This window comes from Chrysemys picta, chromosome 13, assembly GCF_011386835.1.
Source record: "Chrysemys picta bellii isolate R12L10 chromosome 13, ASM1138683v2, whole genome shotgun sequence".
Taxonomy (NCBI): Eukaryota; Metazoa; Chordata; order Testudines; family Emydidae; genus Chrysemys; species Chrysemys picta.
Genome location: NC_088803.1, coordinates 8920277 through 8933037, shown reverse-complemented (window position 1 = coordinate 8933037; position 12761 = coordinate 8920277). Strand labels below are relative to the sequence as shown.

At 56.8% G+C, this 12761-nt stretch overlaps 1 protein-coding gene across 1 annotated transcript in view; it reads right to left on the bottom strand.

Moving 5' to 3' along the window:
* Positions 1–10567, bottom strand: part of LOC135975233 (Fc receptor-like protein 5) — a 35543-nt gene extending 24976 nt beyond the window's left edge. Inside the window, exons 1-4 of the mRNA XM_065565391.1 lie at positions 10300–10567; positions 10128–10166; positions 6523–6816; positions 1874–2170 (exon numbers count right to left, since the gene is read on the bottom strand). Coding sequence (XP_065421463.1) covers positions 1874–2170; positions 6523–6816; positions 10128–10166; positions 10300–10330 — 661 coding nt within the window. The 5' untranslated portion in view covers positions 10331–10567. The remainder of the gene's footprint in view (positions 1–1873; positions 2171–6522; positions 6817–10127; positions 10167–10299) is intronic.
* Positions 10568–12761: the final 2194 nt, after the last annotated feature.

The following is a 12761-nucleotide window of genomic DNA, read 5'->3' as shown; positions in this document are numbered from 1 at the left end:
TGCACAGAAATGAGGAAGCCAGTGTGGATGTGGGGAAGGGAGGGGGCAGTTTTTCCACCCACCGCGTTTCCTCTCACTGCTCCCCTGTGTTTCACTGAGCCCCAACCCTGCACAGTGGCCACGTTTCCCAGCAAGAGGCAGGGACACTCTGTGTGGTATCCGCTGGCTGGACTGGGTTACCCAGTGCACAGCAGGGGTACGGGATGGATTGTCTCTGCCTCAGCTGTGAGCATCAGCCGGTCACTCCACTGGGACCAGGGACCTCTTCAGAGACCAAATCCCTGCTTTGAGAGAAGAATTTGTATCCTATGGTGCTTTCACCCCCGAATGCCAAGCACCTCAGGGTAGCACCTTCCCCTCTGATATACGAAGGCAGTAGAGGACCTGGTGTATTGGTGCCAGCAGGGGGTCAGGGTAACATGACAGGAACCAATCCCTCTCCTGATAGAAATCATGACTGAGGAATCCAGGCAGCTGCAGGGATGAAGATTCACAGTGGGTGGTCCCGACAGTGCCCAGCCAGGTCTCCAGTGGTGTGAGCTTCCCTCAAACAGTGCCCACCTGGGACCCCAGTGCTGGAGCTACCCCACAGTGGTGCCCTCTCAGTGCCCATTCTTTGTGATCAGGTGGGACCCCTGTGCCCACCACAGAGTGTCTGAGATGCAGGGAGTGGCACTGACTAGAGGCAGGGAGTAAAGCTGAGACGTTGGGTTGTGTCACCATATGGCAATTTTCTATTAATTGGGTGCATGCCTCAGTTTCCCCTATGTGCTGCATGGCTAATGAGGTGGTGGGAAAAGATTGTTTCCTCTTTGCAGAGACCCAGATATTGGGTGTGGCTGATGGTTAGCAGTCTGGGGTATGGTGCCCCATGCCCATGAAGAGTCCCAGAAGACAATGGCCACTCCAATTTCCTGGACATTTCATGTCTAGAGCTAACGACCATGGATGGCTCCCCGTCTGCAGGACGGTAGAGGGCTGTGACCAGCTGGAGAACAAAGGGCTAAGGAGAAGGGTCAGGTGACAAGGTTTCCCAGTAACAAGAACAAAGGACTGAGGAGGGGCCAGGTGGGGTTGCAAGTGTGGGCTGCTGGCAGCAGAAGACGCTCAGGGACTGGGACTACAGAGGGGCCAGAGGACTCTGGACTGACCCAGATGGAATTTGCTGTAACTTTCTGTTCTCGACGGTAACTAAGGACTTTCTACGCTGGTTCCGAAATAGCCAATAAACCTCCTGCTGTTACCGCACTCGCTGAGAGTCACTGCAGTTTAAGGAAGGTGGGGGCGCGTTGCTCCCTTCGGGTCTGCAAGTGTCTGTCTCAGGTGTGCAATGAGGTGGTGTCGCTGCGGGGAGCTCGAGGTGTGACCCAGGGGGGCTGAAGGGTCCAAGGTTCAATCCCAGGAGGTGCTGCAGCCAAATGGCCCCTAGTGAGACTGTGGGTACATCTACACTACAGGGGGGAGTCGATTTAAGATACGCAAATTCAGCTACGTGAATAGCGTAGCTGAATTCGACGTATCGCAGCCGACTTACCCCGTTGTGAGGACGGCGGCAAAATCGACTTCTGCGGCTTTCTGTCGGCGGCGCTTACTACCACCTCCGCTGGTGGAGTAAGAGCGCCGATTCGGGGATCGATTGTCGCGTCCCGACGGGACGTGATAAATCGATCCCCAAGAGGTCGATTTCTACCCGCCGATTCAGGCGGGTAGTATAGACCTAGCCTGTGACCCTACGGGGGCTGACACAGGGAAGGGGCCCTCCCAGGCACGGCTCCAGAGTGGCTCTAGAGCACCGCACCTGAGGCTCTGTCACAGGGTGGGCTTCAGATCCCTAGAGACTCTCACATCAACAGCAGGAAAAACAGGGGATCACCTGTCACTGGGATGAAGACGGAGTTGCTGTTCCTAGATGAGATCTCCCGATTGGATTCCCATCTCCAGTACGCACAGGTGTATGTCCCAGCATTTCCCTTCTTAGCTGTGAGCTCCAGCCGGGCACCTTCATTTGGGTGTTGGACTACGCTGGGGTCCTGCTGCCCTTCTTGATAGAAGAATCTGTATCCCGAAGCCAGCTCATCCCCAGGAGCCGAGCACGTGAGGGTAACCCGCTCCCCTGGGAGATACACTGTGTACTCGGGGTCCCGAGAGAGTGTGGGGGCCGGCGGGGGATCTAGAACAGAGGCAGAGGGGTCAGTGCAGAGGGAGAGGCCACGGTGGAATAAGGAGAAGAGAGAAAGGGGAAGAGATGAGTCCTGGTGAGCCAGCCTCATCTCACTGCCCAGCCCCCACCTCCCACACTGGTAAATACACCATGGCAAATGAACCATAGCCTGTGTCTGTGTGTCTCTCTCTCTCCCTATGGGATCTTTTCATAGATCCCAAGGCCAATAGGGACCATTGTGATCATGGAGTCTGACCTCCTGTGTCACCCAGGCCCTAGGACTTCCCTGAACTGATTCCTCTGTGACCTAGAGCTGATCTCTGAGAGAAACATTCAGACTTGATTCAGAAATCGCCAGTGCTGGAGAATCTACCTTGACCCTGGGGAATTTTCCCAGTGGTGAATCCCCTCACTGTTTAAATCTGCACCTTATTGCCAGTCTGAATTTGTCTAGCTTTAGCTCCCAGCCTTTGGGGTGTGTTTGATCTTTGTCGGTTCAATTGAAGAGCCGTCGATTATCAAATTTCTGTTCCCCAGATAGGAACCTTCTCATTGTTAGGCTAAACAGCTCCAGCTCCTGGAGTCTCTCACTCTAAGGCAGGTTTTGCAACCGTTTAATCAGAATCCTAACCCTGCCCTGCCCCCTGTCCAATTTATCGCCATCCTTGAATGGTGGAGACCAGAACTGGATGCAGGATTCCAGCAGCGGTCACCCCAGGGCCAAATCCAGGGGTAAGATGGCTCCTCTCATCCTGGCATCTTTGGATGCCATGGACATTCGTGCATGTGCCATCACCCCACCCCTGAGAGGCAAGAAGGAGGAATTATCCCCATTCTAATTGGGGGAACTGAGACCCAGAGTGGATCAGGCACTTAAAGGAGTTAGGCCCCCAACAAATTTCAATGGGATTTTGGCACCAAACAACATTGGTCTCCTTGGAGATCCCCAAGGGAAGTGACTGGTCCTAGGTCACGGGGAGAGTCTGTGGCAGGCTGGGAACCGGACCCTCTCCAAGTCCCAGGGCACTGTCGAATTGTCAAGGCACATCTGGCTCAGGGCTTCCTATAATGTCTGCCATGGCACTACCTAGGGTGACCGGACAGCAAATGGGAAAAATCTGGATGGGGGTGGGGGGGTAATAGGAGCCTCTATAAGAAAAAGACCCAAAAATCAGGACTGTCCCTATAAAATCGGACATCTGGTCACCCTAGCACTACCTAAGAGTATAAACTGGACCCAGACCCACTGAGACCCAGTTCAGTGTCCAAACCACACATCCAGTCTGCCACCACTGGGGTTTCTGGGTTGCCGATCGCTGTGGTGTCTAGGTGGGTGACCAGCTCCTGGCTGCTCTAGGAAATAAATCCTGGTGTAGATTTTGCCAGGGAGAAGTGGCTGAGGACCAGGGATGGGGAGAGTGTTTGATGGTCCTTGTACAGCCACCAAGATCCCCACGTTCTCTCTCCAGATGTAACTGGGCAGAAGGTGGAAACCTCAGGCTGGGGGCCGGCAGTGAGTCTGGAATAGAGGCTGGGGAGAGACCCCCATGGAGTGAGGGTGTAGCAGGGTGGTCACTCCGCTCCAGCCCTGAAGGGCTTAAAGCTGCCCTGGAGAGGGCTGTGGCTGGAAAAAGCTAGGCTGATTGGAGAAGCAGCCACAGCTGAGGCCACGCCCCAACCAGGCCACAGCTGGCCCTACATGAGGGCTGAGGGCCAGAGGCTGTAGGAGAGACTCTCTCTAGAAGCTAGAGAGTGAAGGCCCTGGCTGCTGGGAGCTGAGGTGGGTACCTAGGGTGGAGCAGTGCTGGGGAAGGCAGAGGGAGCTGGGGAGCTCCAGCCTAGCTAAGTCCCAGGCTGAGTTAAGGGCCCACAACAAGGGCACTGGGGCTGCAGAGGGGCTGCCCAGGAATAGGCAGACACAGCTGGTCCAACCCCCCTTGCCGGTGATGAGTGGATTACAGACGGCATTTGCCCCAGGGAGCGGGGGCTAAATGGAGACTGGCAATAGCCACTGAGGCAAGGTGGCGATAGGGGTTTGGGGGTTCCCCTGGGAGGGGAGTTTGTGGGTTGCTGGTAGGGGGCAGAACCCTGATGTAAAGGACACTGGGGTCTGGGAGGGACATGGGGTCCAGTGGCAGGTGAGACACCAGCCTGCAGAGGGTGCTCCAGAGGCCGGAAGAGCTAATTCCCAAGATGACCAGCAAGAGGCACCACAGGGGTGAGTCTCACTTCGCTACAGAGGGGAAGAGCAGGTGGGGGAACAAGGCCCCAACCCAGGGCCTCACTTGATGGCAGATATACATGGGGGAGCTCTCCAGGAAACTTGTGGGAACAGCGCCCCCTCCCCAGTACCTGCTGGGCCCAGCACAGCCTGGCTAGATCCTCTCCCAATATCTGAGCTCCAACTCCCACCCATCTGGATGGGATTGGGGAGGGGGACAACTGTGAGGGGATCCCACCAAGAAATGAGCCACCTCCGGTCCCCGCTGCACTCTCCCCTCCTGCCTGGTGGGTGCTGGAGTCTCAGCCAGTAACACGCTCCCCCCTAGGGAGTTGTGGGGCTGGGCTCTCACTACCCCACACTCTCCATGCTGGAGAAGTGGGGTGCAGAAAGTGTGTTGGAGGGGGGAAGGGTTGTTGATGCAAATGGTTCAACTCCAAGACCCCCATTTCCATCAGGTTATTCACCCCATGTTCTGCCACTGCCCCCAGAATGCAGAAGAGGGGGGAGAACCCGTCAGCCGGCCATCAGACCTGCCTAGCAGTAGCTAGAAAGTACTGCACAGAAATGAGGAAGCCAGTGTGGATGTGGGGAAGGGAGGGGGGAGTTTTTCCACCCACCGTGTTTCCTCTCACTGCTCCCCTGTATCTCGCTGAGCCCCAACCCTGCACAGTGGCCACATGGTTCCCAGCAGGAGGCAGGGACACTCTGTGTGGGATCCGCTGGCTGGACTGGGTTGCTCAGTGCACAGCAGGGGTACGGGGTGGATTGTCTCTGCCTCAGCTGTGAGCATCAGCCGGTCACTCCACTGGGACCAGGGACCTCTTCAGAGACCAAATCCCTGCTTTGAGAGAAGAATTTGTATCCTATGGTGCTTTCACCCCCGAATGCCGAGCACCTCAGGGTAGCACCTTCCCCTCTGATACACAATGGCAGCAGAGGATCCTGGCGTATTGGTGCCAGCAGGGGGTCAGGGTAACGTGACAGGAACCAATCCCTGCCTGATAGAAATCAGGACAGAGGAATCCAGGCAGCTGCAGGGATGAAGATTCACAGCGGGTGGCCCGACAGTGCCCAGCCAGGTCTCCAGTGATGTGAGCTTCCCCTGAGCAGTGCCCACCTGGGACCCCAGTGCTGGAGCTACCCCACAGCAGTGCCCTCTCAGTGCCCATTCTTTGCTGATCAGGTGGTACCCTCATGCCCACCACAGAATGTCTGAGATGCAGGGAGTGGCCCAGATTAGAGGCAGCAAATAAAGCTGAGATATTGGGTTGTGTCACCATATGGCAATTTTCTATTAATCGGGTGCATGCCTCAGTTTCCCCAATGTGCTGCATGGTTAATCAGGTGGTGGGAAAAGATTGTTTACTCTTTGCAGAGACCCAGATATTGGGTGTGGCTGATGGCTAGCAGCCTGGGGCCCCATGCCCATGAAGAGCACCAGAAGACAATGGCCACTCCAATTTTCTTGTCATTTCATGTCTAGCAGCTAACGACCATGGATGGCCCGACCTCTGCAAGACGGCAGTGGGCTGTGACCAGCTGGAGAACAAAGGGCTAAGGAGAAGGGTCAGGTGACAAGGTTTCCCTGGTAACAAGAACAAAGGACTGAGGAGGGGCCAGGTGGGGTTGCTCAGTGTGGGCTACGGGAAACAGAAGACGCTCAGGGGCTGGGACTACAGAGGACTCTGGACTCCGGACTGACCCAGATGGACTTTGCTGTAACTTTCTGTTCTCGACGGTAACTAAGGACTTCCTACGCTGGTTCCGAAATAGCCAATAAACCTCCTGATGTTACCGCACTCGCTGAGAGTCACTGCTGTTTAAGGAAGGTGGGGGCGCGTTGCTCCCTTTGGGTGTGCAAGTGTCTGTCTCAGGTGTGCAATGAGGTGGTGTCGCTGCGGGGAGCTCGAGGCGTGACCCAGGGCTGCTGACGGCTCCAAGGTTCATTCCCAGGAGGTGCTGCATCCAAATGGCCCCTAGTGAGACTGTGACCCTACGGGGGCTGACACATGGAAGGGGCCCTCCCAGGGACTGCTCCAGAGCGGCTCTAGAGCACCGCACCTGAGGCTCTGTCACAAGGTGGGCTTCAGATCCCTAGAGACTCTCACATCAAACAGCAGGAAAAACAGGGGCTCACCTGTCACTGGGATGGAGACGGAGCTGCTGTTCCTAGATGAGATCTCTCGATTGGATTCCTGTCTCCAGTACGCACAGGTGTAGTTCCCAGCATTTCCCTTCTCAGCTGCGAGCTCCAGCCGGGCGCTGTTATTCGGGTGTAGGACTGCGCTGGGATCTTGCTGCCCTTGATAGAAGAATCTGTATCCTGAAACCTGCTCACTCCCAGGAGCCGAACACGTGAGGGTAACCCGCTCCCCTGGGAGATACACTGCATACCCGGGGTCCTGAGAAAGCGTGGGAGTCGATGGGCAATCTAGAACAGAGGCAGAGGGGTCAGTGCAGAGGGAGAGGCCATGATGGAATAAGGAGAAGGGGGAAGAGAGGAGTCCTGGAGAGACATGATCGCAAACCAGCCTCATCTCACTCCCCACGCTGTAAAATACACCACGGCAAATAAAACACGGCTCCTCTCTCTCTCTCTCTCTCTCCCCCCTATGGGATCTTTTCATAGACCCCAAGGCCAGAAGGGACCATTGTGATCATGGACTCCGACCTCCTGTGTCACCCAGGCCCTAGGACTTCCCTGAATTGATTCCTCTGTGACCTAGAGCAGATCTCTGAGAGAAACATTCAGGTTTGATTCAGAAATCGCCAGTGCTGGAGAATCTACCTTGACCCCGGGGAAATTGTCCCAGTGGTGAATTCCCCTCACTGCTAATATCTGCACCTTATTGCCAGTCTGAATTTGTCTTGCTTCAGCTCCCAGTCTTAGGGTTGTGTTTGATTTTTGTCAGTTCAATTGAAAAGCCGTCGATTATCAAATTTCTGTTCCCCAGATACGAACCTTCTTGTTGTTAGGCTAAACAGCTTTGGGTCCTGGAGTCTCTCACTCTAAGGCAGGTTTTGCAACTTTTAATCAGAATCCAAGCCCTGCCTTGCCCCCTCTCCAATTGATCACCATCCTTGAATGGTGGAGATCAGAACTGGACGCAGGATTCCAGCAGCGGTCGCCCCAGGGCCAAATCAAGGGGTAAGATGGCTCCTCTCATCCTGCCATCTTTGTATGTCATGGACATTCGTGCATGTGCCATCACCCCACCCCTGAGGCAAGAAGGAAGAATTATCCCCCTTCTAAGTGGGGGAACTGAGGCCCAGAGTGCATCAAGCACTTAAAAGAGCTAGGCCCCTAACAAATTTCAATGGGATTTTGGCACCAAACACCATTGGTCTCCTTGTAGATCCCCAAGGGAAATGACTGGCCCAAGATCACGGGGAGAGTCTGTTGCAGGCTGGGAACTGGACCCTCTCCAAGTCCCAGTGCACTGTCAAATTGTCAAGGCACATCTGGCTCAGGGCTTCCTATAATGTCTACCATGGCACTACCTAGCAGTATAAATTGGACCCAGACCCATTGAGATCCAGTTCAGTGTCCAAACCACACAGCCAATCTGCCACCGCTGGGGTTTCTCGGTTGCCGATCGCTGTTGTGTCTAGATGGGTGACCAACTCCCGGCTGCTCTAGGAAATAAACCCTTGTGGAGATTTTGCCAGGGAGAAGTGGCTGAGGACCAGGGATGGGGAGAGCGTTTGATGGTCCTTGTACAGCCCCCAAGATCCCCACGTTCTCTCTCCAGATGTAACTGGGCAGAAGGTGGAAACCTGAGGCTGGGGGCCGGCAGGGAGTCTGGAATAGAGGCTGGGGAGAGACCCCCATGGAGTGAGGGTGTAGTGGAGTGGTCACCCCGCTCCAGCCCTGAAGGGGTTAAAGCTGCCCTGGAGAGGGCTGTGGCTGGAAAAAGCTAGGCTGATTGGAGAAGCAGCCACAGCTGAGGCCATGCCCCAACCAGGCCACAGCTGGCCCTATAAGAGGGCTGAGGGCCAGAGGCTGTAGGAGAGGCTCTCTCCAGAAGCTAGAGAGCGAAGGACCTGGCTGCTGGGAGCTGAGGTGGGTACCTAGGGTGGAGCAGTGCTGGGGAAGGCAGAGGGAGCTGGGGAGCTCCAGCCTAGCTAAGTCCCAGGCTGAGTTAAGGGCCCACAACAAGGGCACTAGGGCTGCAGAGGGGCTGCCCAGGAATAGGCAGACGCAGCTGGTCCAACCCCCCTTGCGGATGAGGAGTGGGTTACAGATGGCGTCTGCCCCAGGGAGCGGGGGCTAGATGGAGACTGGCAGTAGCCACTGAGGTAAGGTGGCGAAAGGGGTTTGGGGGTTCCCCTGGGAGGGAAGTTTGTGGTTAGCTGCTAAGGGGCAGAACCCTGATGTAAAGGACAGTGGGGTCTGGGAGGGACATGGGGTCCAGGGGCAGGCGAGACACTGGCCTGCAGAGGTTGCTCCAGAGGGTGGAAGAGCTAATTCCCGAGATGACCAGCAAGAGGCGCTGCAGGGGTGAGTCTCACTTCGCTACAGAGGGGAAGAGCAGGTGGGGGAACAAGGCCCCAATACAGGGCGTCAGCCTAATCCCACCTCCCTTTGTTCTGCCCCATGACTGTGAAATAACCCACAGCAGATATACACGGGGGAGCTCACCAGTAAACCAGTGGCGACAGAGCCCTCTTCCCAGTACCTGCTGGGCCCAGCACAGCATAGCTGGATCCTCTCCCAGTGGCTGAGCCCTACACCCACCCCATCTGGATGGGAGATGAGCCGGGGACAGCTGGGATTGGATACCACCGGAATGAGCAGCCTCCGGTCCCTGCTGGACTCTCCCCTCCTTCCCGAGGGGTGTTGGAGTCTCAGCCAGTAACATGCTCATGCTGGGGAGTCATGGGGCTGGGTTCTCACTGCCACACATTCTCCACACTGGGGGAAGTGGGGTGCAGAGAGGGGGTTGAATGGGGCAGGGTTGTTGATGCAAATGGTTCAACCGAAGACCCTCATTCCCATCAGGGTATTCACCCCACATCCTCCATCTGGGGGAACGAAGTGTAAGTGGGGGGGAGAACCCATCAGCCGACCTTCAGACCTGCCTAGCTGTAGCTAGAAGTCATGAAAGAGAAATGAGGAAGTTCAGGCGGATGTGGGGAAGGGAGGGGGGAGTTTTCCACCCACTGTGTTTCCTCTGGGGTCTCTGCAGAACCTGCTTTTAATATCCCACTGGGCGGTGCTGGGTCTGTGCCCCCTGGCCCTGAGTCCACTGTGGGAGCCCAGAGCTGGGGTAGGGAGAGCTCCCCCCTCCACACAGCCCCATCCCGCTGGAGCCCTGTCTGGGGGGGACTCAGTGTAACGGGGAGGTGGGTGCTCTGTCTCCATGACCCATCCAGCCCTCGCTCTCTCTGCTGAGGCTGCCAATGAGGGGCTGGGTATCTCTCATGGGCATCACGGCATCTTTCCCCCTATGGCCTGGGCTGGGACCCAGCAAAGGGAGGCATCAGCTGGGGTCTCTCTTCCACCCCCAGGGACATAGCTCCGGACCGGAGCTGCTGCTGCAGGGACAGGTTCCGCAGGAGATGCCTGTGAATGGGGCGGCCCGACCCAGCCAGGGGATGACACGGGCGCACCCAGGGATCCCCCCTTCCTTTGAATTCCACACATCACAGTGTGGGAGGAGGGGGATCCCCACCCCCCACTGCCTGAGACCTCCCCACCCCCATCGCGAGCATCTCAGCAAGGACAGGAGACATCGTTACCTGCAGGGGTCACCGGCCTGGGGAGATTCAGGAGAGGGGCTGGAAGAGAAGAGAACAGAGGGAGTTAGAGCTCTGGGGAGGGGATGGGGGGTGTATGAGGATGGAGGGATATGGGACGGGGGTATCACTGGACAGACACACAGAGGGATGGGGGCTGAGGAACGTCCCTTACCCAGCAGAGGCAGAAGGAGAGTTAGCGCCATGCTGAGCTGGTCGTTCTGGGCTCGGAGCTGGGTTCTCAGCTCAGCCACCGGCCCTGTCTGGGTGCAAGAAGAGGGAAGGGCCCCTCCTCTCTGACGAAGGCAGAGGAAGTCAAAGCCTCAGGCGTGGTCACTGCTCAGATCAGGGTCTGGAGAGACACTGGCACCTGGTGCGTAGGGCGTACATAGGGGAAGTGGCCATTTATCAGAGCTGACAATTGGTGTGGGGGTGGGGCAGCAGCCGCAGGTTTCTGACACCCCCTGGGGTGAGCCAGGGATTCAGCTGGTGCAAAGGAACCTCAGATGAGTTACACTGGCTCACACCCGCTGGGATCTAGCTCTAATGACTCCAGTGGAGCTACGGCCCATTGACACCCAGCAGGGATCTCGCTCATTCACAGCGAAGACTCGGAAACCAGCCCTCTGGTCCTGCTGTGGCCTTGGGGTGTGTTTTAATCTAACATTTGGAGGTTCTGCTGCAGCGCAGGGAGCTTAGCACATACGGGGAGTGACAGGGCTGGGGAGGGTTTCCAGTCCCTAAACCCCGACCCCGTGTGATGGGTATTGACCCCACACTGTCACTGAGAGGGGTAACGGGAGCTGGAGGATGGGCCCAGCCCAGTTGGAGATGGAGCCCAGCTGGGGAAGGGCTGGGCAGTGAGCAGAAAGGGAGGCAGCCCAGACGAGATGGGGGGGCTGTGGGGAGAAGCTCTCCCACCTCTCTGGTTGCTGGAGGCTGGAGTGAAGGTCCAGAGAGAAGCATCTGTGCAGACAGCCCAGGGAGGAGCTGGGGAAAGGGCCAGGAGGGAAGCCAAGGTAGGAAGGAGTCCGTTTATTGATCCCTCTGCCGCTATTGTAGTTAGCCGACCTTCCCCAGCAGTCTCTTGGGATCCCTTCTGCATAGTGTACCCACAGGGGAGCGGGTTATCCTGAGGTGTGAGGCTCCTTGGTGTGAACTGGTGTTGGGGTAAAGATCCTTCTATTCAAATAGGCAGCAGCTCCCCAACATAGTCCCAAATGCAGGAGCCCGGATGGAGCTCACGGCAGAGAAGCGAAACGCTGGGTCATGAACCAGTGCGTACTGGAGATGGGAATCCAATGGAGACATCCTATCTAGAGACAATGCCCCCATCTCCACCACTGTGACATGTGAACCCCCTTTTCCTGCAGTTTGATGGGAGAGTTGCTGGGAATCTGAAGCCCACCTGAACATCCCAGTTTCTCCCCCTGTTTCTAGTCAGTGCCACTCCCTGCATCTCAGATACTCTGTGGTGGGCTTAGGGATCCCATCTCACCAGCAAAGACTGCACAACCACTAGGCACTTCTGTGGGGAAGCTCACAGTGCTGGGCTCAAAGCCTTCAGCAGGTCCAACGTTCAGGACAGGCAGGATATAAGTAGCAAAGGCTCAGGAGGCCCTTGGGCAGGGGCTCAGCATCAAACTGTCTGGGAGGCTCAGGCCAGGGGCAGGGCAGTGAAGGTTCAGGGCTCAGGCCCTGCTGCAGAGCAGAGCATGGAACAGTCTGGGAGGCTCAGGGCTTGGGCAGGACAGAGCAGTGGATAGTTTAAATTCCTGGCTCTGGCGGACGGGAGGCTAGCACAGGCCTCCTATCCTTGGTGGGAGGCTGCCCCCTCCAGGTGGGGTTGTCAGCAGGGCATAGAGGAACCGGGGCCCAGCTGACTCCACCATCTCCCAGCCTAGGCCCTAACAGTGGTGCGGTGCACTGCCACTGGGTCAGCAGGGAATCCAGCCGTAAGACGCTGACTGCGTTCACACAGCAATGCAGCCAGACTGGAGTCGCTCTCCCTGAGCCACGTCCTCCCCTCCCTTCGGGGTGTCCCTGGGTGACCTCTGTCTCCTCGGGGGAGGGAGCCAGCAGCGGTCACAGCCACTTCTCAGTGTCTATGTTGGCTGGCGGCTCCAGCAGCTCTGGCCAGTCCCCAGCTCGGCGAGGCTCCCTTCAGTCTCCAGGCTCAGGCGTGGGCAGAAGGCGTCTGTCTCCTCTGGGGGCTGCAGATCAACTGAGCTCCAGGACCTGCCCTTTATACTTCCTGTCCCGCCTCCTAACTTCCGATGGGAGGGTCAGTCACAGCTTGGCTCTGCCCATCTGGGCTCAGAGCGTGGTCCCTCCCGCTTTGGCTCACTGGGAGGCCACTCCGCCTCACTACACACCACAACTGGTGGTTGGTTCTAGAATTAGATTGCACCAAGCCAGTAACAAATGTGGACTCCTAGATCACTATACCAGCCTTAGCATGGAGTCACAGACAGTCCCCTTAGGTTCTCCAGTCTACCTTGCCAGCCAGACAAGCTGGAATTAGTGGTGATGGTCACTTACACCAAAAATCACATCACATTTAGGTTGCTTCCTGGCCCAAGAGACCAGTCATTTACCTGAGATCAACTGGTACCCTAGATCCTCCACCAAAGACAA